The 27,374-nt window shown below is 35.6% G+C and overlaps 1 protein-coding gene across 1 annotated transcript in view; it reads left to right on the top strand.

Moving 5' to 3' along the window:
- The window catches only part of HMCN1 (hemicentin 1), a 414,078-nt gene that overhangs the window by 221,747 nt on the left and 164,957 nt on the right, over positions 1–27,374 (top strand). Inside the window, exons 20-32 of the mRNA XM_069459659.1 lie at positions 2,479–2,591; positions 4,629–4,788; positions 5,415–5,583; positions 8,446–8,573; positions 10,427–10,699; positions 13,089–13,184; positions 15,753–15,947; positions 16,983–17,113; positions 17,271–17,418; positions 19,362–19,488; positions 22,858–23,012; positions 25,830–26,108; positions 26,622–26,903. Of these exons, the coding sequence (XP_069315760.1) occupies positions 2,479–2,591; positions 4,629–4,788; positions 5,415–5,583; positions 8,446–8,573; positions 10,427–10,699; positions 13,089–13,184; positions 15,753–15,947; positions 16,983–17,113; positions 17,271–17,418; positions 19,362–19,488; positions 22,858–23,012; positions 25,830–26,108; positions 26,622–26,903 (2,256 nt within the window). The remainder of the gene's footprint in view (positions 1–2,478; positions 2,592–4,628; positions 4,789–5,414; positions 5,584–8,445; positions 8,574–10,426; positions 10,700–13,088; positions 13,185–15,752; positions 15,948–16,982; positions 17,114–17,270; positions 17,419–19,361; positions 19,489–22,857; positions 23,013–25,829; positions 26,109–26,621; positions 26,904–27,374) is intronic.

Raw genomic sequence — 27,374 nt, 5'->3', positions numbered from 1 at the left:
ACCTAAGCTTTTCGAAAGGTCATCTCATGTGCTCCAAACAATCTTCTTTCATGTTAAATAACTTAAAGGTCACAAAGAAGAAAATCCAGAAGCTATCTTTTTCCATTGATGACTAACAGTTACCAACTTTTTACATCTCAATAAATAAGTGACAGCTTCATAGTTTAAGAAATTATCATAACTTTTGTGTGTATTTCCTTTAAACACTTTGCAACATTGCTTTTTAAAAAATGTGGTATTAAAAATAGTTTTGTGTACAGGGATGAATATTTTAGAGAAGAAAGTAGCACAAAACACTTATTTTTAGTAGTTGATTCATTCTTTATTTAGAACACAAATTGGAGAACCCAGTAGTTTTCAAATTTTGTTTGGTATGTTGACAATTGCAATGAACGCAGACTGCCTTCTTTTTTATGTCTGCTTCTTATTTTAAAAAGCCTCTCTCAGTTTTATACTAAGTCTTCACCAACATCACCTTAGGTATTCTTAGAGAAGCATTATTTTGAAGAAATACTGAAACAACACTAAATTAGGTATAGCCTAAAAGAATAAATGCATACTTCCAGATTTAAGATATGGTTGTGTAAGTATTTTTCAAGAAGACCAGACCATAAATTTCCCAGACAGTGCTTTTGGAATGGTTTGAGAATCTAGTATAGGAATACCTTCATGTCATATCCTTTTGGCTGCTAGTGACTGCTTGGAATATTGTGTTGAGAAGGATTCTGAGGTCAAATTTTCACTTGGGTGAAAGAGTGAAAGGACTAGTTGTGATATCTGCCAGATCTGAGGGTTGAAAAGACAGACAAAACAAGGATATGGTTTATCATGATGCAAGAAGTTTTAATAATTAAAAATTAAGAGGTCACTGCATAGCATTTATTGATCCATCATTGTCCAAAATGAGCAGCTAATTTAAAAAAAAGTCAGCCCAGCCATTTGGCACCAGCTAAACCTGGGAGCCACGTGGCAGATGGATGTGATGCTGCGTCGTAGCTTCTTTATGCCTCCATATTCGTGTTAATTAGCAGTGCTGCTCGTTCATCATCTGCCTCTCCACTTCTGAGAATATTCGCTGAAGGCTCTCGACAAATTCTTAAAGAATGAATGAATGAATACAAGTATAAGTGCCAACTAGAATGACAAAGCAGTTCAATTGTCATATTGGTTTACGCAGATTGACAATCTGGAAAGAAATTTATCTTCCATATCCAAATCTCCTCAGATTTCAAAACTGTTGCCTAAATTTGCCACTTTTCTATATTGCTGTCAAACTTAATAGGCATTTAAGGAGATGACTTATTCCATGTGGCCATAAATTGACAGCATAGTTGAAAGTTGAGTATTCCATGATGATTCTGAAAATCAAATTTCTTGCTTTCGAGAGTAGCCTGGAATTCTTATTTAGGGAGGGGGATTTGCTGCCAATTCTTTAAGAAGAAATTATCTAAAGAATAAGCGCAGCCGTAGGAAAATATGAGTATGCAGCATATCTAATGTAAGCCTCTCAGGGAATTTTTTTGCACTGAGATTTCTGATATCTCTTGTTCTAGCACACTTCTACTCCAGGGTAGTTATGATAATTCTGGAAAAAAATTGATTTTAAGCAAAAGACATGATGAGTGATTGAACTCCTGGGAGCAATTCCAGTCTCATCTTTCCAGAAGATGGATAGGAAATGCCTGGTATATATTGGGCTTTTATTGCCTTCCTTGCACTGTGTTAGGAAGTTTCATGTATGGAAGATTCTTTACAAAAATCATTATTTGATTAATTGTGATATACACAGAATTGAGTGATCTAACATTAATCCTTTTCCTCTGATTTCTACTCATATAATGTTAATTCTTTAGTTGCTTTCTGAAGTCAAAAGTATGTTATTCCTCTTACTGAAAAACATTGACTTAGAATCCTACATTTTAGTCTTTTAAATGTAAACTCCAAAGGTCTCTCAAGTTTTACTGTTGAATTCTTTTTCAGAAAACAAATCTTTTTATTTAAGTTAAATTTAGTAGCTTGCTAAGTGATTTGTGTTTACAGACAGATGTTTAATAGGTAGTGATTAAATAGCCCATTTCTCTGAGGTGGGCTTAAGTCAGCTCACTGTAGCTTAATGCGGAATGGACAATGATCAAAGCTATGTGTAAACATGTTATTCTTAGGGTATAATTCTATCTTGGGTTTCCAGGAAAAAATAAATTTTCTTCAGTCCTCTCCTATTTTTATTAGGAAGGTCAGCTTATTAGACATCACTTACTGCTTGATTTTAAGCTTTTATTAAATTTTCCAGATCATAACTATCGTATTTTCTTTATTTGGCATATTCCCTTACATACTCCCTGCCTTTCTATCGGAAAATGTTAAATTATTGTTAATCTTTACAAACATTAAATATATACTGAAAATGTTCAACTTTAAATATATGATGCTAAATGGAAGAATGTGTGCTCAGACTCTGAATCCTGCTTCCCTTTCCAGTTCTGCCAACCATTCAGCATGGGCAGCAGATACTCAGTACGATTGAAGGCATTCCAGTAACTTTACCCTGCAAAGCAAGTGGAATTCCCAAGCCCTCTATTGTCTGGTCCAAGGTAAGTGATGTATCTAGTCATATTTCTTGAAGAGCAGAGTGTGAAGTTCGCTTGGAAATTATCCCCAAAGTCTTGAGCAGGAGAGCAGGGGAGTGAGGTATGGAAGGAGGGGAGTTCATAAAGGGATTCACTGAGGCGGTTTCCTCTGTGACTGGGCTGAAAATCTCTAATGTGCTAGGAAGCCTACAAGAAACCATATAGATGTACCTCAGAAGGATCCCTCTGATGGACAGGAAATGGGACATTTATACAGGACACATGGCCCCCAGAGAAGTTTACACCCCTGCACTTTCTGGCTACCTGTGCACAGGTGAGTGGCCTTCTGGGGCTTTGGATAAGGCCCCGAGGCTGAAAAGAGGAGACTTAAGTGCATGAAGCATGACTCTGAGAGAGCACGTGGAGCTGTCCACCAGAGCCGCGCTGAAATTGAGGGCTGAGGGGCCTTGCCTTGTGGCCAGGGGTCAAAAACAATCCGCTAGGACATGTGAAGTGCTTAGAAAAGTTCCTGGCACACAGGCTGTGCTGTAGAAGGGTTCGTTGTTGTGTTGCTGATGCTATTCAAACATCAGGTAGGTATTGCACTAAAGACCTTTTAAGGACCCTTCCAGGTGATATGACTGTGCGGATTTTCCTTTTCATAAAGTTCTATGGTACAGTCACAAATTCCATGTATGACTAAAAATTGTAAGACACAGGCCCCGCGCCGTGGCTCACGCCTGTAATCCTAGCACTCTGGGAGGCCGAGGCGGGTGGATCCTTTGAGCTCAGGAGTTCGAGACCAGTCTGAGCAAGAGCGAGATCCCGTTTCTACTAAGAATAGAAATAAATTATATGGACAGCTAAAAAATATATATATAGAAAAATTAGCCAGGCATGGTGGCGTGTGCCTGTAGTCCCAGCTACTGAGGAGGCTGAGGCAGGAGGATCGCTTGAGCCCAGGAGTTTGAGGTTGCTGTGAGCTAGGCTGACGCCACAGCACTCTAGCCCAGGCAACAGACTGAGACTCTGTCTCAAAAAAAAAAAAAAAAAAAAATTGTAAGACACATATACAAACTCATTTATTCCCCTCTATAGCCCTGTTATGTAGTTGTCCAGCTTTTACTTGAATTGTTTTGTTTGTTTGTTTTGTTTTTTTACTTCTATTTTTGCAGTGAGGAAAAACCGTTTCCTGAGGAAGTCCTTTCCATCTGTGAACAGCCACGGAGATGGCATGTTTTCTGTAAATTAATTTGAATCTGGCAGATAAAGTAACATAAAGTGATGACATAATAATTAAATGTAGCACTTGTATAATTAGCATTGTTAGTGTTTTGCCATACCATCTAGTTTTATTCATTTAAAAATCTCTGAAATATGGAGAAGTTGGCATTCGCATCAGTAAATAAATAAAAAAGTCAACATTTTTTAATTCTGGACACAAAAATCACAATAGTGAAGCTGATCTTCGAACTGCATCGTATCTGGCGCTGAGTAGAAGTTTAATGTATTTTAAGGAAAATGCAAAAGTGAAAATTTCCAGACTGGCCTTTGTGTTGCCAAGTGCAGAGGTTAAGAATTTAAGCTCCAGAGCCTGATGGAGGGGTTCCGATCCCAGCTCTACCACTAGCTGGCTGTGGGATTTCGAGCAAGTTCCTCTACCCGCCTCTCCCCGTGCTTTAATCTCTGAGCTGTAAAAAGTGGGGTGCAGTAGTTCCTACTCATAAAATCGTTGTGAGCGTTAAAATAGTTTATTCATATGAAGTGCAGTGCCCAGAACAGAGCCTGGTGTCGCGTAAGCACTCACTGCACCATCCGTTCCTGTTACTGCTATTCTTTACCTTTTTAAACAGGTCTGGGATAAAGGGGACATAGAGAAATATCACTTTTAGCATTTTTAGTTGTCTAAATTTTTCTTAAAATACATATCTTCAAGTTATCATTTTTAAAATTTAGCCTTTTTCCCCCTTGGAGATGTTTTCTTTCTCTTTTCTCTTCCAGACATTAAGTCATTCTTTTGCGATCTTAAAAATACTTTTTGCTTTTTGTTGTGTTTTGCAGAAAGGAGAGCTGATTTCGATGAGCAGTGCTAAGTTTTCCGCAGGGGCTGATGGAAGTCTGTATGTGGTGTCACCGGGAGGTGAAGAGAGTGGGGAGTATGTCTGCACTGCCACCAACGCGGCTGGCTACGCCAAAAGGAAAGTGCAGCTGACGGTGTATGGTGAGAGCTGGTGGAGGAATGGTTTTTTTTGACGTTGTCTATCTGTGCCAAAATTCACAGTTCTTTCCCAAATACTGTTACCAGATGGTTGTACCCCTAAAGTGAATCGCACCCCCAAGTTTGTATTTTTTACAAAAATGCATTTTTTATTGCCAACCAAAATCACCTCTACTCAGATTCTGATTTTAAGGAATGCAATTGTATAGTTCTTCGGAAAAATTTTAAGGTGTTTTCCTAAGAAGTATGCTTATTACACCCAACCCTCTTCAGTAATACCATTTAGTTAAAAAAAAAATCTTAGCAAAGCCAAACCTCAGCTATGTCTTGGGTAGTGCTCTGCCTTGAGGGGTTACTTTTATAGATGGTAGACTCTAAAAGGAAATTTCAACTGAGCTCTTGATTGTGTTCTGAAAGGAATTGTTGAGAAAGGAAACTTTTTGTCATTTCACTTTTAGCTCTCACAATAAAAGTATTAATGGATAGTTTTAGATAAGCCCTGAAACTTTGGAATAAACAGCATATTTTTATAAATTACTTGAAGACATTAGTCGTCCACATTTTAATGTAAATTAAACTCTGTTTTGTATTCAATGCACTATTTCCCTCCCAACATGTGTTTATTTTAGTAAGGCCCAGAGTGTTTGGAGACCAACGAGGACTGTCCCAGGATAAGCCTGTCGAGATCTCCGTCCTGGCTGGGGAAGAGGTGACACTTCCATGTGAAGTGAAGAGCTTACCCCCACCCATAATTACCTGGGCCAAAGAAACCCAGCTCATCTCTCCGTTCTCTCCAAGGTAGGAGATCTGGGAGGAATCACAACGCACAAAAACATACCCAACTTCTTGAGACAGATGGCTGTGCCTGATCAGGTTTTCAAATGTCTCAAAAAATAACTTTTCAATTTGAGGTAATTCACATGTGCATCTGAACCTACAGAAACTATATATAACTTCTAAATCATGCTTCTGACATCTTTAATGTCAGAAATGCTAACATTCAGCTTTGCCACAATTTCCCACTGGTACATTTTATAAGGTAGTGATTTAAGTAGTGCAGACTTGTATGTGGATTCTCGTTCGCTCAATGTGTACAGCACACACAGAATTCCATTAATCCCATAGGAGCAATAAAACACAATAGACACTCTAATGTCTAGGATTTGACTTTCATTGGATGGTTTTGTAAGTCTTGTTAATTAAACCCTTATACAAATAAAGGCCCATTGAGACAATATGTTGTATTGAATGGGCTAAGTGACATGGCAAGAAGAATGCCAGAGCTTTAAGAATACATCCTTTGTTGACATCCAGCAGTGAGTTTAAATTTATCTTTGCCATTTAAGCTTGCCTCAAACTTTTGGCAATTTTCCAGGGGATCTCTCTGAACCTCATAGTTCCTATTTGTAAAATGGGGATGATACTTACTTGAGAGGATTATATAAGATAATGTACATTTAACATCCCCGGTTCTCAGTTACTATTTTATGTCAATACCATGCCAAAAGTTATTGGTAGAATAAGAATCACAGTCCCTAGATTGTAATTAACTGTCTGTTAGACTTATTGATATATAATTATGAAGGTATAAATTTGTGCTAGTGTTTCCCTACTGCTGGTGAGGAAAATAATGAACAATTAAATTATTTTAAATTACATAATTAAAAATTATATAGTTATATAATTTAAAATTATGTAAACAGTTACATAATTTTATTATTTTTAAAAAATTGTTTTGAATATTTTAGTAAAAATACTACCAATATTACAGATAAAATTAAATTTCTATTTGTTCTTTCCCCAATCATAATTTCTTTTGGAGCAAACGCTGCCACAAACTTGGTATACATCCTATACATGCATTCTTTAACAGTATAGAAAATGGTTTTCTGTGTTTTTAATTTTGTTTTGTGTTTCTATTTTCAATTTGCCATTGTAACATATAGTATATTATTATTATTTTACTACTTGCTTTGTTAAGTCAACATTTGTCTACTATTATACATATAGATTCAGTTTATTCATTTTTAACTACTACATGCATATTCTACATTTTATTTTTCCATTCCCTATTTGTGGATATTCTAGTTTGTTTATTCTTTCTCCCTTTCTCTTCCTTCCTTCCTTCTTTTTTACAAGCAAGTCTTTTCAGTGACTATCTTTTTATACGTCATTTTGTATACACATACATGAGTTTCTCAGTTTCTTTAGGACCTAAACCTAGAACTACAATTTATGGTCACAACAAATTCGTATTTCCAGCTTTGCAGACATTGCTAAATTGCTCTTCAAAGGGGAGCATTGATTTACCCGTCCACCAACAGAGTATAGGTGTACCTGTTGCCATGTTTTAATCAATGCATGGTATGGACTGACTTAAAAAATTTTGCCAGTCAGTGGGTATTAAATAGTACCTTGGAATTGTTTTAATTTTCATGTGACTGACTTCAAGTGAGCTGGAAACATTTTAACCTGTTTGTTAGCCACTTGTGATACTGGCGAATTAGCTGCAAATCTGCTGCACAGTGTCCTGGTGACTTGTCTTTTTCTTATTGAATGTAGATCTTTGGTCTTTGTTCCTGATAACAATCTTTGGTCTGTTGTATGCATTGAAAATATCTTCTCTAAGTCTATTGCTGGAATTTTAAGTTTATGTATGATGTCTTTGGTTGTACAGAAGTTTCAAATTCTTAAGCAGCACTATGGATTAATCTATTTTTTTTTCAGATTTGTATTTTTTGTGTCTTCTTAACATGAAATAGATTATAAACATAACCGCCAATGTTTTATTCCAATATTTTAAGTTTTGTTTTTCATATTTTGGGCTCTGATCTATATGAATTTTTATTTTGTATATGACATTAAGTAGTGCTCTAATTTCACTTATTTTTCCCGTTTGGAAAGCCAGTTGCCCAATGTCATTTTGAACAGTCAATGGTTGTGTAAGTCTTCTTCCCTAACTTTTTGTAATATCACCTGTGATATTGCACATCACATGTGGAGTTCTCATATGCACTTAAGTCTTTTTGGAGGTCTCTGTCCTTAACTGTTTATCCATTTGTATGTTTCTGAGCCAATAGCATACTTTGTTTGAGTTGGCTTTATAAGAGCTTTGATGAGGTAGGTCTATCTAGCTTCCACCCCCCCAAAAAAACTATTTTAACATAATTTAATGTAATTATATCTTTATATGTATGTCTAGTTCATCTAACTACATTATTATCTGATAGGAGGAATATATTCAAAATATGTTTGAGAACATAGGTACCTTCTTTTGCCTTTATTTTAACACACTGAATATTTTTTGAAATATTGTAGGAAAAAAATGTCCAAAATAAATTCAAAGTTTACTAACATATATATTTTCTTTGTATAGCTGCAACTTAGTAAAGAGATATACAATTATTTAATGATTTTGGACCATTAGGTTGGATTGAAAGATAAAAGTAGACTAATTTTGTGTTTGCAAGAGCATTATACTGAATACACAAGGTAAATATGAAAATTTGTGACTTTTAAGGTATATGTATATGCATTGCAGATGGTAGAATGTTTGCAAAAACTGCTTTCAGTGTAGTAATTTCACACTGAAGTGCAGTTACGTAGGGGATGTTTAAATCCTCACATTCTTTGGTATTCTATGTGGTTTCTTTTTTGCAGACACATGTTCCTCTCTTCTGGTTCAATGAAGATCACTGAGACCCGGATTTCAGACAGTGGGATGTATCTTTGTGTTGCCACCAATATTGCTGGGAATGTGACTCAGTCTGTCAAATTAAATGTCCATGGTGAGTTTTGAAATAAAAGCACATGATAACCCTATGACGGGTCACAGGGAAATTCATAATCCCAGTTTCTTTGACAGTTAACCTGCAAATTATATGTAGAAGGATTATAGAACAAATTTTTTAAAAATATGAGACTTGTGATTTTTTTTATTTACTCTGAAAAGTTTATCTGCTGTCTATAAACATCCTTCCTTTTTTTCCTTTTTCAAACGAACTGCATTAAATTTTGAATCTCAGTTTTTCTAGTTCATAGTCGCTTGTGACTATTGTTATTGATATACAGTAGAAAAAATTGTGTGTTTAAACTGGTGGCATTTTGTAGAAGCTAATATGAAATCTCAAAGAAGAATGTAATAGTATTTATTTATTTATTTATTTTATTTTTTGAGACAGAATCTCACTCTGTTGCCCAGGCTAGAGTGAGTGCCGTGGCGTCAGCCTAGCTCACAGCAACCTCAAATTCCTGAGCTCAAGGGATCCTCCTGTCTCAGCCTCCCGAGAGGCTGGGACTACAGGCATGCACCATCATGCCCGGCTAATTTTTTCTATATATATTTTTAGCTGTCCATATAATTTCTTTCTATTTTTAGTAGAGATGGGGTCTTGCCTCTTGCTCAGGTTGGTCTCGAACTCCTGATCTCAAACGATCCACCCACCTCGGCCTCCCAGAGTGCTAGGATTACAGGCGTGAACCACCGCGCCCGGCCAGAATGTAATAGTATTTAAATGGTCATTTTCAATATTTAAAGAGCTCAGCAATTGAAAAAAATCTGCTTCCTAAGATCCTTTGACTAATTTATACCTCTCTAGTTAGTCTGCTTTATTTCTCCAATTTACCACAGTCTGTCCAGTGATTTATTCATTCAACACACTGAGTGCATACTCTAACCCAGGCATTGTTTAGTTGATAGATATTCAAATATCATAAGAAAAATTCCCAGACAGTATTAATCTGATTTTATTCTCAGATCAATCACTAGAATTGTGTCCTGTTGACCATGGGGTTTGAAATCAGATGAGAGTTCTGTCATTTACTAGCTCTAAGGCATTAAACATATTACCTAACCTTTCTTAGTTCTAGTTTTCTTATTCATAAAATGATGATAATATTACTATTAATAGTCATTATAGATTGTGAGTGACGACCTTTAGAGAATGTTCATAAATATTAAGTTAAAGAAAAAAGATAGGGAAATGAGACTTTTTAGGGATGTATGGTACATAAATTCTAATTATATCCCTATGGTTCAACTCAATTCTACAGTACACAGTGCATGTATGTGGAAACCAAGAATCTCGTGCCAGTGTTTTGATAAATTACCTCTTATAAATTTCTACAGGAGATGGATAAAGGCTCTGTGATAGAGATTTTCTTCTCTGAAATTAGCAAAGGCTTTTATGAGAAACTTCTTACTGTCTGACTAATCCTTCCACAAAGAATAAAAACTGAGTACATAGAAATGCTTTTTGTTTTTCTATGTTATAGAAGTCTGGATTACCTTTTAAGAGAGTCTAAAACCCTTAAATTATTTATAAATGAAAGGAAACTTGACATTTTTAAATGCTTGCTATTCCTCAAGTTTGGAACTAAGAATTTTATATTTATTTTTTCCTGTAATCCTTGCGATGTACTGGTATTGTAGGTTATTTTGCCTGGATTATCAAGAAACAGGCCTCAGGAAGTTCCCTGGCTTGCCCTGGATCACACAGCTAGGAAATGGTCCAAACCCAGGTTCAAATCTTGAGATTGTTCCACTTTTCCATGCTGCCTCTTGGTAAAGAGCTCTCATTTGGAGGAAAGGAAGGAATTTTGAAAAATTGGATTATTATTAATACTCAATTTTTATTTGTAGTTCCTCCAAAGATTCAGCGTGGCCCTAAACATATGAAAGTCCAAGTCAGTCAAAGAGTGGATATTCCATGCAATGTTCAAGGGACACCTCTTCCTGTGATCACCTGGTTTAAAGATGGAAGCACCATGCTGGTTGATGGAGTGCAGCATGTTAGCAATCCAGATGGAACTTTAAGCATCCTCCAAGCCATGCCCTCAGATGCCGGCATCTATACATGTGTTGCTACTAACATAGCAGGCAGTGATGAAACGGAGATAACACTCCATGTCCAAGGTAATGTTTGACATAGTAAACTATATGTATAGTGGGGGTGTGGAGTTGGGAGAAACCTCTGGAGTCTATATAGAATAGTCTTGGATAATCTTAAATCACTATAGGAAGATTTTTATATATAACTTTTGTGACTCTTTAACTTTGAAAGGAGAATCATTCCAGAAAGAAATGAAACTATACTATTACTAAACCCGCATCCATTTTTGTATATTCACTTTTGAAAATGAAGTTGCCATGGATGATGTAGATGATAGAAACAACCCTAGATTGTGCCCCAAGCACTACTTTTGGTTTGGGAGAAATTGTGGACAGAGTGAGTTGGAGCAGGGTTTCACCTCACAGTGGTGGGGTTCGCTCCAAACAGATCCCTGGGAAATCTAGGTCTGCTACACCACTGTTGATGTTGACCCTGTTTTGAAGGTTTAAAGATCAGTATTTATTCCTTCAAGCAACAAGTATTTACTGAGCTCCTGGCAGGGGTCCGTCATGTTTTAGGTAGTGGTGAGAAAGCAGTGACAATGGCAAAACACTTGCTTTCATGAGCTGTTCTAGTGTGAACAGATGGAAAGCAAGCAAACACATAAACAAAAAATACAGGGTGTGAGAAGTGCTGTGTAGAAAATTAAAATAGAATGATGGTCCTGGCAGTTGGCTACTTTAGATTGTATTATCAGGCAGGACTTCTCTAAAGTGGTGATATTTAACAGTGAGATCTTATGGACTGGGAGGAACCAGCCACATGGAAATGAGTAGGAAGAGCATTCCTGTCAGAGGGAATACTAGTAAAAAGACAATAATAAAAGATAAGCAGGTATAGTACTTAGTATAATAATCAGTATAGTCTTAAATAATACTACTGTACTATTAGTATTAATTAGTATTAATATTGTACTAATATTAGTACAATATTAAGGTAGCTGGCACACTGAAGTTTTTTTTTGGATGGTTGGCCAAAACATTAATGGAGAGGTTGTCCTATTCATTCATTCATTCATTCGACAAACTTTATTGGTTGTTTATGTTTATAGCTATATGGGAAAGATGGGAATTTATAAAATAATCTCACAAGTACATAATTACACACTGGTTAGTGCCATCATGAAATGGTCGAAGAATCTGTATGAGATTTTAACAGAAAGACAAATCAGAGGTGACTTCTCTGGGGTGGGTACATGTCAGTTGAGAGTTGAAGCGGGTGAAGAAGTGAGGGGCAGCCTTTACAGGAGAAGGTGGAGAGAAGCTCCCAGGATAAGGACACAGAATGTGAAGAGGAGGGCATGTAATATATTGGAGACACTGGGGTAAATCAATTAGTCAATCAATCAAGGCCAGCTGGCTACGTTCCATCCAGACTGAGGGCTGAGTAATGTGTGATGAAGCTGGAGACATAATATGGGTCAGATTATCCAAAACCTAGGAAACCAGATGAATGAGTTTGTACTTTATTCTAAATGCAATGAAATTACTTTGAGGAGTTATAAATGGAAACTGATATGGCTGATTTGGGATTCTGAAAGATCACTCTTTTAGGAGAGCATCATTTTGCTAGAGAAGGTTAGGGGTAATTGCTGTAGACTATTTCAGTAGCTCAGGCAAAAGATGATTGTAGTTGGAATGGAGGAGAGAAGGGAATGGACTAAAAAAATAATTAGGAGAGGGAATCCTCAGGACATGATGATGGATTGGATATGGGGAGTCAAGGAGATGGTGGTCTCAAGAATGACTCCCAATTTCTTTGTGAAATGAATGGACGATGAGGCTGTTCAGAGAGATAGGATGTACTAATAGGGTGCACTGGAGAAAATACAGGTCTGAAACTTTATCCTAAAGACAAAATGAGTACAAGTAATGATTTTAAGTAGAGAAGTCAGTGATGAGATTTGTGTTTCAGAGCCAGTATTCTGGGGGCTGTGTAGAATATCAGTCCAAAGGGAAACATGTTTGAGAAAAGGATCCCAATAAGAAGGCTATTGAAATAGTTCTGGTAAGAGAAAGTAAGGGTTGGAAATAAGCAGTGACCTTAAGGTTAGAGAGGAATATACAGATATGTGAACATAGATGGTACTATGTGATTGCCTGGATGTGGAAATCAGGAGTAAGAGAGAAAGAAAAATGAGTGGGTGGTCCATAATGCCTTATCTGAAGGAGTAAGGGAAACAGAACAGGATCGTGGGAAGCATGAAATAATGAATTTTGGTTGGGGAATTTTGAGTTTAAGGCCCTGGGTCACATCTAGGATAGAAATGTCAAGCAACTGGAACTATGAATCATATTTAAAAGAAGGATCAGGAGAAATAACAACTCATCGGTGCAGGGGTTTGTTGATGCCTCAGGAATATTTAAAATTGCCCAAGGAAAGCCTATGATAATGCATTTATTTTTCCAATAGAACCACCTACAGTGGAAGATCTAGAACCTCCCTATAATACTCCATTCCAAGAAAGAGTGGTCAGTCAACGCATTGCATTTCCATGTCCTGCAAAAGGTGTGTAATACTCAGAGATGTAGGCATCAGCATAATGTTATAGTGTTCTAGAATTCTATATTAAACCCCAAATATCATCTTTATAAAATTCCTATTGTCAGTCCTTGTTACAACATTTGAGCATAATAGAAACTAACCCCTCTTTCAAATAACAGCTCTTTGAATAGGCATTTTTCCCTCCCAGGTATTTTATTTCCTTCCATGGAAAGACCTTCCATTCTTTCAAACTTGCCTAATCGAGTATGTTTTCCAGGTACTTCATGTCTTTCCTCCTACTTCTTATTTCATTCTTTTTTTGGCAAGGTTTCTTTTTCAAATGTGAAAGCTAGAGCTATTCAAAATATTCCAGATTTATCTCAGTCAGTCAGAGGTATAAATTAGAACTATCCCCTTGTTTGTTCTGGACACTTCTAAAAACTCTTTTCCTAGATCCACTCTCAACTAGTAATTCTTGGGTTAGGTTATAACTTGTCTCTTGGAGCTTTATCCAGGCTCTTCTTGAATTTCTGGGCTTTCTATACTACCATATTTCCTGAAAAGAGGTTGCTATTATCTGTCCTGGGGGTATGTAAAAGGGGCATTGTCACTCTCACTTTTACCACAGATGCCAAGTAGGTGATTAAGAACATGCTCTCTTTCATGTATACATTCATCTGCAGTGATTCACACCCGATTTGTAGCCATTCTGGCAAAGTCCAAGCAGTAGTCTTTCCATTACCTCCTGGAGGGCTCCAGGTACCTGGTACCGTTTGTGGTCCCACTTGTGCTTCTTAGCACTTGTTTCTGGCTGCAGGAGCAATTGAAGGTCCTCATGCTGTGTCTGTTTCTGTAGCAAGATTTTGTGTCTCTCAACAGTAGCGGTCACCAGTGATTACTCTGTATTCTACCAACATTAAACGGATGATAACTTTAACAAAATTTTCAGATATCTAAAGAATTATCAGTAACTATTCCCCAAGCCAATGAGAATTAGGGAGGCAAGGCCTGGAGAAGGAACCCTTCTTCGGAAAGGTGTAAGTTTAGGTAAGCATGGTGGGTGCTCACCATCGCGGATGCTCCCAGTGGCACCATTGCTCCTGTTCTCCACTGGATTCCTCACTCCCAGGATGGCTTCTTTGTCTTGACTTCCCCTTTCCACTTTGAAAAATCATCTCTTCCCAGCTCCTCATTTTCACCTGGAATATAATGTCTGAGTTAATTTAAAGTAGCTAAGTACCTTTTAATTATCTTCTGTATGAATTTCATTTTGACCATGGTCATTCTACCATTTATAAATTAAAGATCATGCAACTACTTTCGTTTATTTTTTCATTTACTTTTTTATTTATTACCTCAACAAATAGTAATTAAGAAGTCTGACTGAAGTCCATAAAGGAATGAGTGGGATGTAAGGAAATGATTATAATTTTTTTTTTTCCTTGACAATAGGACCAGGAAACTGGAGTTCAACAGTTTATCTTCTCTTCCTCCTAAGTCAGTATTTTACTATGAGCACAAGTAAATAGGCCAATCTTTTATTTTTTCCATAAATATAACTTTCATAGTCACTTTATAAGTCTTTAACTCAATTTGAGTGTCACCTCAATGACACATTCTATGTATTTCTGTCATTCTTTTGTATTTATCCTGGATTATATGTCCATCTTTTAAAATTTTTATTATCCTTTAATACAGGATTATTAACAATGTCTTATTTAATCATATGATTTTATTTAATCTGTTTTCTTTTTAACTTTATAGAGAATAAGTAAATTTTTAAAGTGCTTAGAATAGAGCCTGGCACGTTGTTAGCTAAATAAATACATTCTTAATATAAAGCTAATGTTTGTCTGTTTCCAATATTCCTTTTGGCTCTATTATACATTCTAAGATAGTTTTTATCATTTTTTCCCATGAGCACATCATTTCCATTCACTCTCTTAGTCATAAATATATCCAGAAAAGCAATTCTGCTCACTGCTTTCTCTACTTTCTTTTCAGGAATTGAGCTATTGTTCTTTGTTTAACAGAATGAAATCTCCAAAAGATGTATAGATAGTAGAATTTCCTCATCTCTACTATATCAGGCCTCTTTAAAAAGTGAATTATAAAACATCATTTCTGCACATCACTTATGTACTCTATTTGGTTGGACAATCTTCAATGTTATATTTTTGTGACATATCTTATTTTTGTATCTTATTTTTGCACTGTCTTTATTTCACCCCAAAACTCTTCCCATATCTATTCAGCAAGATTAATACAGTTTTATTGTCCTCCTAATCACTGTGAACTCACCATGGAAATACTTTGCTTACTATCATCCTAATGTTTTGATAAAAACAACTTCATTCAAACTTTACAGTAGAGACCATAGATCTCTTAAGACTGATCAAGAATTAAAGGCATTAACTACCATACTTTCTTCAAATTTCCATGCCAGGAGAAATATCTTGAAAGTAGCATAGTATCGTAAGAGTATAAATTAGAGTCATAACAAAAATCTTATTTCTCCTTGATATATTTGTTATTTAATAATGATTTCTAATTTTGTTGTGAAGTATCACAAGACAGTCATTTCTTATTTAGGTACCCCTAAACCAACCATCAAATGGTTACGCAATGGTAGAGAATTGACAGGCCGAGAGCCTGGGATTTCTATCTTGGAAGATGGCACATTGTTGGATATTGCCTCTGTTACACCATATGACAATGGGGAGTACATCTGTGTGGCCGTCAACGAAGCTGGAACCACAGAAAGAAAATACAACCTCAAAGTCCATGGTATATATAGATAAAATGCTAAAATCATATCACTGAATATGTAACAGTTACCAATTCTTACATATTTAAATTATTCTCTCAATGTAGTATTAATATTAATGTGAATAGCTATGTTAACAGAAAACTGATGAGCTTATTTCATTTTTCTTACTTAAAATTTTATGTAATTTTTTTTATTGTAACTTTACATCATTCAAAATTCAAATGGTAGAAAAAAATACATAGTAAAAAGTGTCCTGACCCTGAGCTGAGCCATCTACTATCCTCTCTACAAGCCAGGAAAGTTTTCAGTTTTGCACGTATATGTACACGTGCTTGTGTGTGTATCTTAACAGAGATATTTTATGCATAAACAAGGAAATATGAATGTATACAATTTTATCTTCTTTTGCTTATAAAAAGTACAATATATAGTATAACATTATACCCATTACCCTGCACTTTGTCTATTTTACTAAACAACCTATCTTGGGGATTATTCAATATCCCTAACTATATAGCATTCCACCGTATGATTACTCATGGTTTATTTAACCTTCCTCTATTGATGATTAGCATTTAGATATTTAATAGTTGTTTTCTATTGTAAGTAAGCCTTCAATGAAAATCTTGTACATGTGCCATTTTGCATGAGTAAAAGGATATGTACATTTTAAAATTTGATGAACATTGGCTTCCATAGACACTGGGCAATATCCACTCCTATTAGCAAAGTAGTGAAGTCCCACTTAAGATCGTAGCAACTTGTATTTTGAGTGATATGGGGAATAAATAGGTTCTCCCTTAAATTTATCTGAATTTCATCCTAAATTTAAAACTTTGAAATAATAATTAAAGTAAAAATTCAATAAGGGCTGTTACTTACAAATAAATCGGTCAAGACTTTTCATTTTATAATAAAGTATATGCTTAAATATGACTAGCTTTTCTAGCCATCAATATCTCAGAATTCACTTTCTAAAGGCCTTTATAAAGAAACTTTATGAATAATATTTGTCATAAAACTGTCTAGCCGTGACGCCTTTCCTTTTGCAGTTCCTCCAGTAATTAAAGATAAAGAACAAGTAACAAATGTGTCGGTGATGGCAAATCAGCTGACCAGTCTCTTCTGTGAAGGGGAAGGTACCCCACCTCCCACCATTACATGGTATAAAGATGATGTCCAGGTAAATGAAGACTCCCAAAGATTACAATCCCTTGCCTCTGCATCTGAAATGAATTATTCTGATGTGAATTTCTTAATAATAACAATATGAACATTTACTTCAATTTATAATTATGCACTTTATTCGGATTGGAAATAACCCATTTTGTCCCTTGTAGGTGACTGAAAGCAGCGCTATTCAGATCGTGAGCAATGGGAAGATACTAAAGCTCTTCAAAGCCACTCCAGAGGATGCAGGAAGATATCACTGCAAAGCAACTAACATAGCAGGCACGTCCCAGAAGTCCTTTAACATCGATGTGCTAGGTAAGGAAAACATTCTTTGAGAAAAGCACTTCCAACTCAGTTGCATGTCTTCCACGGTATAGAACTGACTGTATGTAAACGTAGGGATAAAAATAAATTGATAGAAAAAATACCATTCGTTTCACTGTTATTGTTTTTGTCTTTAATATTAGTTAATCAGAACTATATGATAATGAAAATTTGAAGATATTAATTATTTATAATACAGAGATGCCTTGTATTCTTACACACCAAAGTATCAAATACTCAAAAATGGTCCTATCTTGGGCAAAACAGGAAACTCTTACTCTTGTCAATTTTCCCAGTTTGCTGGGCAGGAAATTTCAGGCAAGTAGCTAAACAGGGTGATGCAGAGTGTAACACATCCATGCTGGGCACATGTCCTGAAGCTCCTGGGATGTACTTGAACTGGAGAAGGTAGCAAATCCACCTGCCCCTGCATCTAATTAATTCTTGTAACTACGTCAGTCCTAATTCTAATTAAGGGGAGAGAATTCTGAGAGCAGGTAGCAGCTGTAATTAATTGGGATATAAAATTTTTTAATAATAACCGTAAGTTTGAAATTTTATAAGTTTGTAAAATTATATGTGTCATTTAAAGTTCACTTTGTGATAAAATGATTTACCCTATTTTCAATATTTTGCTCAATGGGCATGGAATTTGTAAGTCTGGAGTGGAAATGAGGTAATAAAATGATTTCTCTCATTAGTATTCACAAAGCCTGAAATTTTTTCTCCCCCAAATTACCATTACTATGTTTAAGTGTGGGCTATAGAAACACATTAAGTAATCTTTCTTTCATTTGTTTCATTGGTATGATTTTTCTTGGTACTCATTTACTACCAAGACTTTGAATTCCATCTGTGTGCTGGGGACTCCCAAATTTTTATCTCCAGCTCAGACTTCTCTAAACTGTAGGGATAGATGTCTAATCTTCTCCATGGTATCTTGACTTGAATATCTTGGTCGTGTACCAAACATAAAGGTCCCAGCGAATGTCCATTCTGGTTGCCTTCAGTGACCCCCATCATAGTGACCAGGACTTCCATCCATCCACTTGCTTCTTCCATTTTTCCAACTCTTTAAATCCACCTACATGCTGTTATGTCTACTTCCTAATTTTGTGTTAAATTATCTACTTCTTTCCATTCCACTGTGAAAGTATATTCGTCATTTATAAGTTGAATTAATGTAATAGCCCCCTAACTGCTCACCTGCATCCACTTTTCACCATTCGAATCCATTCTTCACTCAGCAGCCCAGATGGTCTTAAAACACAAATGTGATCACACCACATCCCTCTCCTACTGAAATCCTTTAGTGGCTGGTCATTCATCTGAAGATGAAGACCAAATACCTTACCATGGGGCAAGACAGGAAGACTAGATGGTCAGGGAAGTGTATAGGAGCTCTTTAATATTCTTGATAATTCCAAGAATAAAGCTAGCACATTATTTTTCATGTGAAATTTCATCATAGCAATTTTGCCATAGGAGTCCTTTAAAAGGAAATAGGTGGTATACTTCAATCAGCACAGCAGTATGTTGTACAGAATTTGAACATTATAAGATTAATGTTGATTATGTCATTCATTATCTAAAATATATAGCAATAGTAAATTACATTATATGAGCTTTGCTGCTCACTTACATTCTAAACTACTTTTGCACATGAGTTTCATACGCCTGAAAGCAAATCCTCTACTATCATAATTCTTGCAGGTAATTGTTCTGCTAGCAAATCTTTTTATGACTATGTTTCTATATTTCAGTCTAACATTTGGGTACACAGATGTGATATGAAAAGGGATTATTGTGTGATATTTTATTTTTAACATTAATATCTTGTTGAAGTACTATAGAATTCATTGCTTTTTTTCTTACCCTCCTCTCACTCTTTTTGCTAAGTCATAGATTCTCATGATAAAATGTCTTTGTTCAAGTTCCACCTACCATAATAGGTGCCAACTCCCCAAATGAAGTCTCAGTTGTCCTCAACCATGACACCAGCCTTGAATGCCAGGCCAAAGGCACTCCCTTTCCTGTTATTCAGTGGTTCAAAGATGGCAAGTAAGTATCTTTTCTGTATTTTTTGCTAGGATACAACTGATAGGAAATAGATGTGTAAAGCATAAACAAAACACTGTTGCTCAAAGAATGGTCTTAAAGTCTTTCATTCTTACGAATTACAAGGCTTTGTTGGGAATTTATTTTAGAAACCTAGAAGAACTCAAATTTAATATACAGGTAGTCCCTGGGTCATGAACGACCCAACTTACGGTGTTCAGTACTTACAAACAGGCTCCTAAGGTTCCCCCTAAAGATAACTTATAATTAAATAATTAAATTAATGATTCAAGAGCTAGTTTGTTCCGTGCGTGTAAACAAACCCACGTGGCGTAAGCAGTCCATTGGCGCAGTGTCTCTACGCCAGCGCGGCTGGTCTCATTGTTTATGCGGTCGCTTATGCACAGCATCACTTTCATCTTAACTTTTTATTTGACTTTGTGAGTCTGTGTTTACCCTCGTGACCGTGCCTCCAAAGCCAAAGTCCACTGCAAGTCCAGGTGAGCCTGCAGTGAAGAGGAAGGTGATTACTGTGGAATTGAAAGTAGAAATAAGTAGAAAGATTAGATGCCATCATTCACTGGGAAACCATTAGGCTTCAGTCGCTGGGCTGTTGGAACAATTATAAGGGATAAAGTGAGAATAATGGAACGTGTGGAAGGCCATGCTCTAATGAAAGCATCACTTATTACTAAGCAATGTAGTGGATTAATTGTTGAATGGAAAGGTTATTATTGGTTGGTTAAAAGATCAAATTAAGTGTAACATTTAGCCTAGCATGCATGCAACATTAGGTGAGTGTTAACCTTTAATATTGTTTTTTGAAATTTCTCCTATCTCCTATCTAAGCTTTTTGTGTAAGTTTGTTTTTATGTTCTGTTTGTTTGAATTCAAAGAAAGAGCACAGTATTTTTTTGTAACTTATTATTATAGTACAGGGTTATTACTATTATTACAGTATTATACTGTATTATTATTACTACATATGAGCCATTATAGTATTGATATTATCATTATTATTATTATTACCATATATGGGCTGTTCATTAGGGATCCGAGTTACTTACAAATCCAACCTAAAGACATTCTCGGGAATATATTTTGTCTATAACTTGGGAATACCTGTATGCTAAATACCCTCTGTTCAAAGGCTAACTGAAAAATGAAAGATCTAAATGCAGAAATAATTTTGTCTTTACGTGGAACTGACTTTTTAAAAAGGAAAGTGTGTTTATGACAGCAAGATGAATACTTCAATTCGTTCTATGTGTGGGCAAAAAGGAACCATAGAAGAACAAGCAGATGTTTCTCAGGCTGCAAGCCTAAGGGGCAAAATGGCTGTCGTGACCCGTGTTGGTTGTGAGAACTTATTTTTCACAGGGTGGTCACAGTTCATGTATTATTACAGTTTCTGAGAGCAGGTAGCTAAGGCTTAAGTAGCAAAGAGTTAAGATTTACAGTGTGTGAAATAAAGGATTGTATCAAACTTTCTACAAATTAATAACGAAGACAAAAGCAACATAGAAAAATGTATGGAGGCTATGAACAGGCAATTAAAAATATAGTTAGGTAAGAAACATACTGAATTTTGTTCTTTACAAGTCATATTGGCAAAAAGAAAAGTAAAGGTTTGAAAATATCAAGTGTTGGCTAGAGTGTGGGAAATCAGGATATAGGACTTCAATGGGGAGAATGTAAATTAGTACCCTGAAAGGCAATTTGTTATCTATTAAAACCCAGTGCTCAAAGACTGTGATACAGTAATTACACTTTCAGCATCCAGGAGAGGGAAGCAGTCATGTATGTCTGCAGGGAGGCTTGTATAATGATATTCACTGAAAGATTACGAGAGCAGCAAAGTGAAAATTGACTAAAGCCAACAGTGGGAAAATAGATAACTCATAGTATATTATAAAACACTGTGCAGTAATTAAATTAAAAAAGAGTAAGATCAAGCTATGCGTAGCAAAAATAGCTGTTGTAGAGTGAAAATAAAAGCAGAATGATGACACACCATTTCTATATTAGAACTTTAGATTTCTTTGGGGATATATTTATAAGTAAAAACGTTTAGCAAAACATGTGAAGGAATACAAATCATAGTGATAATGGTGAGAAGTCCAAAAGACTCACATTAGGGGTAATAGACCAAGGAGAATTTTTCTTATTATAATGCTTACTTTTTGGTTTAAATTTTTACGTTGCTTGCATAATTAACAATCAAAAGTTTCAACATTACTTAAATTTGAGTAACATATTATCAAATATTTACTTCCTTTAAAACTTAAAATGTATTAAATTAAGGTACTTTATAAAACACTTAGCTTTGGAGAGCTTTATACAAAGTGTCAGTCACATTAAGCAATAGTAAAGGATGCCACCATAGAAAATTAAATGTGTTTTCCATTTAATTGTGTAGTTTGACTAGTGGCTTATTGATGTGGCAGTGTATCTAATTATTCATTATGTGGCTAAGTCACTGCAACTTTTAAAAAAACTAGCTATGGGTCTTCCTGAAAGAAGATTAATGGATTTTAAAGGTATGATTCTTAAGATGTCATAGACTTTAATAACCATGATGCTTCAAGTATTAAAATAAAGCTGATGCCAGTTACATAATTTGAGCATGTTATGGTAGTCAGTAAATATCTCTGTATAGTAGAAAAAGACTTTCTCGACAACCACATATGAGATTCTTTTGGCATAAATATCTTCAGTACTTATGATTATATAAGCATTCACATTTATTACAGTACCTACTGTTTAAAGAAGTTGGCATAATCATTGCCTCTAGTAAATAATAACTATTAATACAATTGTGAATACTTTTCCAGATATTATAATGATATTGGTTTAAAATAATATTGCTTGGCCTGAAGTTTCAATACTGCAATATTAAACTCTCAGTTTTTCTTTTCCAGATGATGGTAGAAATTTTGGCTGTGCAAACCAAAAAATAAAAAAAAAAAAACTAAAAAAAAAATAAGAATGCACAAATGAATAAAACAAATAATGACACTACTGGATTTCTGTCAATATTATTAAACAATTTAAGTTTGAAATGGAGAAACTTTTAATTTCAAAGTGATAATTATCTAACTTCCATTAATAAAGTGGTTTAATAACTTCATTCTTCTGAATAGGAGTACTAATATTATTATTGTATTTTTTCTCTAGCTTCTTTTTTTTTTATTATTTCAGCATATTATGGGGGTACATAAGTTTAGGTTACGTATATTGCCCTTGTATTTTTTTAGCCAACTTTCATTCATATTTTTAACCATATACCGCTTTGAGTTTTGGTGTGATTAATAAGAGAGGAAACTGGAAAAATAAAAATATACCCATGGGATAAAATTTTTTCATTTCTAGGCCTTTATTTTTGGGAGATCCTAATATTGAACTTCTAGACAGAGGACAAGTTTTACATCTAAAGAATGCACGAAGAAGTGACAAGGGGCGCTATCAATGTACTGTGTCTAATGCAGCTGGCAAACAAGCCAAGGATATAAAACTGACAATCTATAGTAAGTGTGATTTTATGGTTTTTATTATTTTTAGCCCTCATTATAAATTGAAAAGCAGGGTTTACTCCAGTGTTAACTGCTTTCTCATTCAATACTGAATAATTTGGAATGCTACTTACCTCAAGAGAAGGAGTCTATCTTCATGTGTTTTACATTTTTTGACCAGGCACAGTGGCTCAAGCCTGTAATCCCAGCACTATGGGAGGCTGAGACAGAAGGATCACTTGAGGCCAGGAGTTTGAGACAAGCCTGGGCAACATAGCAAGACCCTGTCTCTACAAAAAATAAAAAAAAAATAGTCGGCATGGTGGCACATGCCTGTAGTACCAAGTACTCAGGAGGCAGATGCCACAGCACTCTAGCCCGGGCAACAGAGTGAGACTCTGTCTCAAAAAAAAAAAAAAAAAAAAAAGAAAGAAAGAAAATTACTATTGATGTTTCTCCCAGTGTTCTCAAGTCTTCAAGCAATTATTCTTACTAAAAGGCTAATATTCTTTAACAAACTGATTTTATCTGGACACATTACTTTGGCTGCTGCAATCGTACCTGACTTAATTAAATCACCATTGGTGAATGGCTTTCCTTGCTTGGCTAACAAATGAGCCACTCAGAAACTTAGTTTCGTTGCAGCCTCATTTTGACTTTTTATTTTTGTGAGGAAATTATGCTGTGATGAGACACAGACATTTTATATTTTCTAATTTTTCAAACTGTTGCTTTTCTTTAAATTAGGAACTTAGTGATGACTGCTCAGTTTAGAGGTGTTTATTCTTTTAGAAAAGCTACAGTGTTATTACAAAACAAACATGATGTTTTGCCATTTAATATGATAACAAAATAATCTATACTATGCTCCGCTTTAAAAATGAAATATTTGAAGTCTGCTCTTCTTTTCTTGCTTAAATGTGTGGAGTATGTACTGGTAATACAAATAAAATAAAATATCATAGCAGGCATGGCATTTGAAATGCTGTCAAGTTATAACTGTGCTGCTGAAATTTATGGTAAGCTGAGCAATGAGAGCACCACAGATGGTTTCTGCTGCAACTTCACGATGCCATTGTTGAGTGACAGCCATAGACAGTACGTAAACAGAGTGTAACTGTATCCTGATAAAACTTTATTTATGGATACTGAAATTTAAATTTCTTACAATTTTTACATATCACAAAATACTATTCTTTTGATTTTTTTTCCAACCATTAAAAAACATAAAAACTATTCTTAGCTCAGCATCTTCTGGCCTGTGAGCCACAGTTGGCTGATCCCCGATCTTTGTAGTAAACCTCTCTTTTAGGAAAATGATTCTATCATCAAACTTACCTCACAGTATAGTAGGTCTTGCCCTAAATTATATCTGAGGAGAAAAATATGAATGTTTGTCATTGTGAACTTGTTCTAAGAATGATTACCAGAAAATAGTAAGGTACTTCAGTCAGCACCCGGATCTTGTTTTCTAACATCCTTTTCCACTGAAAGGACCAGACTCTTAGGAGAAATCATTTCAGGGCAGGAGCAGGGAATATACAAGATGAACCTGGCTGTGTAGTATGTAGTGGGGCCCAAAAGTAAGGAAGTGCTAAAATAAATGAAATGATGGCATATTAAATGGGCATAATAGCTGACTGAAAGAGCTCCCAATGGCCCAAACTGGATAAATAATGTAGTTTTGGATTATAACCCAAAGTATAAAATAAGTTTTCATGAGTCCATATTGATATAAATAAATGATTGAATAAATATATAAATTGGAGAGAAAAGACACATCTTCCATACAGAATTAATTCCAAATAAGTTATGCAGGTATTTCTCTTTCATGAAGATAGAACATAACTCCTCACCTCATACGTATGGGCTGGGAATAGTGACTCCCTTCAAAAGGGGGGGAAGAGTAATTTTACAGTGGAGAAACCTGGCAAATGCTACCTTAGCCAGGTTACCAAGGTTGACATCTCAGTGATGTCATGTTGATAGCATATACCCTTGGTATGATCTGGCAAGAATGGTACTATACCTCTGTGGTCTCCCTCTCAAAACCCATGATCCTAGTCTACCCATAAGAAAAACATTCTACAGAATATTCTATTCTAAAATTTAAAAAATTATTGAAATTATGTTGATACTCAAATTCAGACACATACCACTTGGTTTCTTTTAAATTTTTTCAATTATAGCACAGTCCTCCAATGACCATGTTCAGAATACACAGCAGAGATTGAGCTACTTGAGTCTTTTTCTCCAACAACACAGTCTTCGTGTGTTGTGAGAGGCCAGGCATGTGGTTGCTGAATCGTGGAAGACACACATGTAGTCAATTAGATGAGTAAAGTTGAGCGAATAGACTCTTGGCAGTTACAAAAAAAAAAAAAGCAAGAAGCACAAAATAAAGATTCTACAGCTATGACCAGTAGCTGGTTGTGAAAGCACTTAGACCTTTGGTATATCTCGGGGAGAGGGCAGGCACTCATACCACATCTGACATTTTTGCTCCCTTGGCCTGATTTCAAACTTACTGTATCTACTTTGAGTGGGGTTTTATTTTGTTTTGCTTTGTTTGTTAAACATGACTCTTTTAGTTACTCTGATATGATCTATTGAACTTAAAATGAGACACTGAAACTGAATCTGTGGTTTTCTGTTTCTATTGAAATCTGAAACTCAAAAGGCAGGTGATAAAGATTGTTTTGACAAGACAGACAACTAATTATCAGGAGACAAATCACAGAGAATGCATTATTTAAACATCCATAGCATTTAAGATTTTGATGCAGATGCTGAAGCTTAGAAGACTTGTTTGTGTTCTGAAATCCTTTGTAGTTCCACCTAGTATTAAAGGAGGGAATGTCACGGCAGAAATATCAGCGTTGATCAACAGCCTGATCAAACTGGAATGTGAAACACGGGGACTTCCAATGCCTGCTATTACTTGGTATAAGGATGGCCAACCAGTGATATCTAGCTCACAAACACTTTATACTGATAAAGGACAATTTCTTCATATTCCTCGAGCGCAAGTCTCTGATTCAGCAACATATATGTGTCAAGTAACCAATGTTGCTGGAACTGCTGAAAAATCATTCCATGTGGAAGTCTATGGTAAGGAAAAATATATGCTTTAATTATACACCTTTCTACCTATGCTTTCTCATATTCGGTTTGTTCACTAATAAAGCTTTTGTGAGGTTGGCCTTTTTCAATATGCATGGATAGGAATTGGAAGAATTTGTTTCATGATTTGGAAAAATATTTACAAAAGCTAAGGTTAGCAAGAAGTGGTTCATTCATTTGACCAACCTTTGCCCATCATACTTGGAATATTTAGGCTATTTGTTTCTTATGGAGAAGGGAAAGTAGTTGTTAGGACTAAGATCCTTTTCCACTACTTGTCCTTTATGAGTCAGACAGTTCAGAGTATTCTGGAATAATTAGAATAGTTGCAGATCAGCTGAACTAAGAAATTTTTTCCTCGACAGCTTAGAGGGAGAATAGCATGTAGGCAGCTTCTATAGTCAAACTTTATGAGAAACAAAAATGTCCCCTTTATTTCATTAGGATGTATCTTGTGATCACACAAAGAATTGCCTGAAATATTATTGTTTTTCTCCCTAGTTCCTCCAATGATTGAGGATGACTTGGCCACACCTTTGAATAAGCAAGTAGTTATTAATCATTCACTGACACTGGAGTGCAAAGCTGCTGGCAACCCTCCTCCAAATCTCACCTGGTTGAAAGACAGTGTACCCGTGATGACCAATGACAACATCCGCATAGAAGCTGGTGGGAAGAAACTCGAAATTATGAGTGCCCAAGAAGTAGATCGGGGACAGTATATATGTGTGGCTACCAGTGTGGCAGGAGAAAAGGAAATCAAATATGAAGTTGATGTCTTGGGTAAATAAATATGCCACTACCTGGGTTCTCAGAGTCATTGCAAAACCTGATTAGTTTATTAAATACTTTTTTTGTTGTTGGTGCAATAGTCAAACAATCTAAAAAAAGGTATAATTATCTGTTCAACTCTGGACTGCACATTACCAAGAGATGGATTTATTGCTGAGGTCCAAGGAACTAGAATCTCACGCAAATCTTCCACTGATTTTGATAAATGTATTTGGTGTTTGAAGTATATAGATCCATTCTTACATGTATGACATCTGTCTGATTGAAGTGAGCAACAACATGATCTTCTGTCATGAACACTGTGCCAGACAACAGGAAACTTAGTCTCTGGACCTTGGGAAGTCATCTTGCAACCTTGAGTCTCTATATCTTTATATATAAATTGAAGGCTTTTGAATAGATGGCCCCATTTGGAGCGTTTCCTTCTCTTGTTCTTATGAAAATAAGCAATATATGATATGA

This window comes from Eulemur rufifrons, chromosome 27, assembly GCF_041146395.1.
Source record: "Eulemur rufifrons isolate Redbay chromosome 27, OSU_ERuf_1, whole genome shotgun sequence".
NCBI classification, from domain to species: Eukaryota; Metazoa; Chordata; class Mammalia; order Primates; family Lemuridae; genus Eulemur; species Eulemur rufifrons.
Note: the sequence above shows the minus strand (reverse complement) of the source record. Positions and strands in the feature narration are given on the sequence as shown.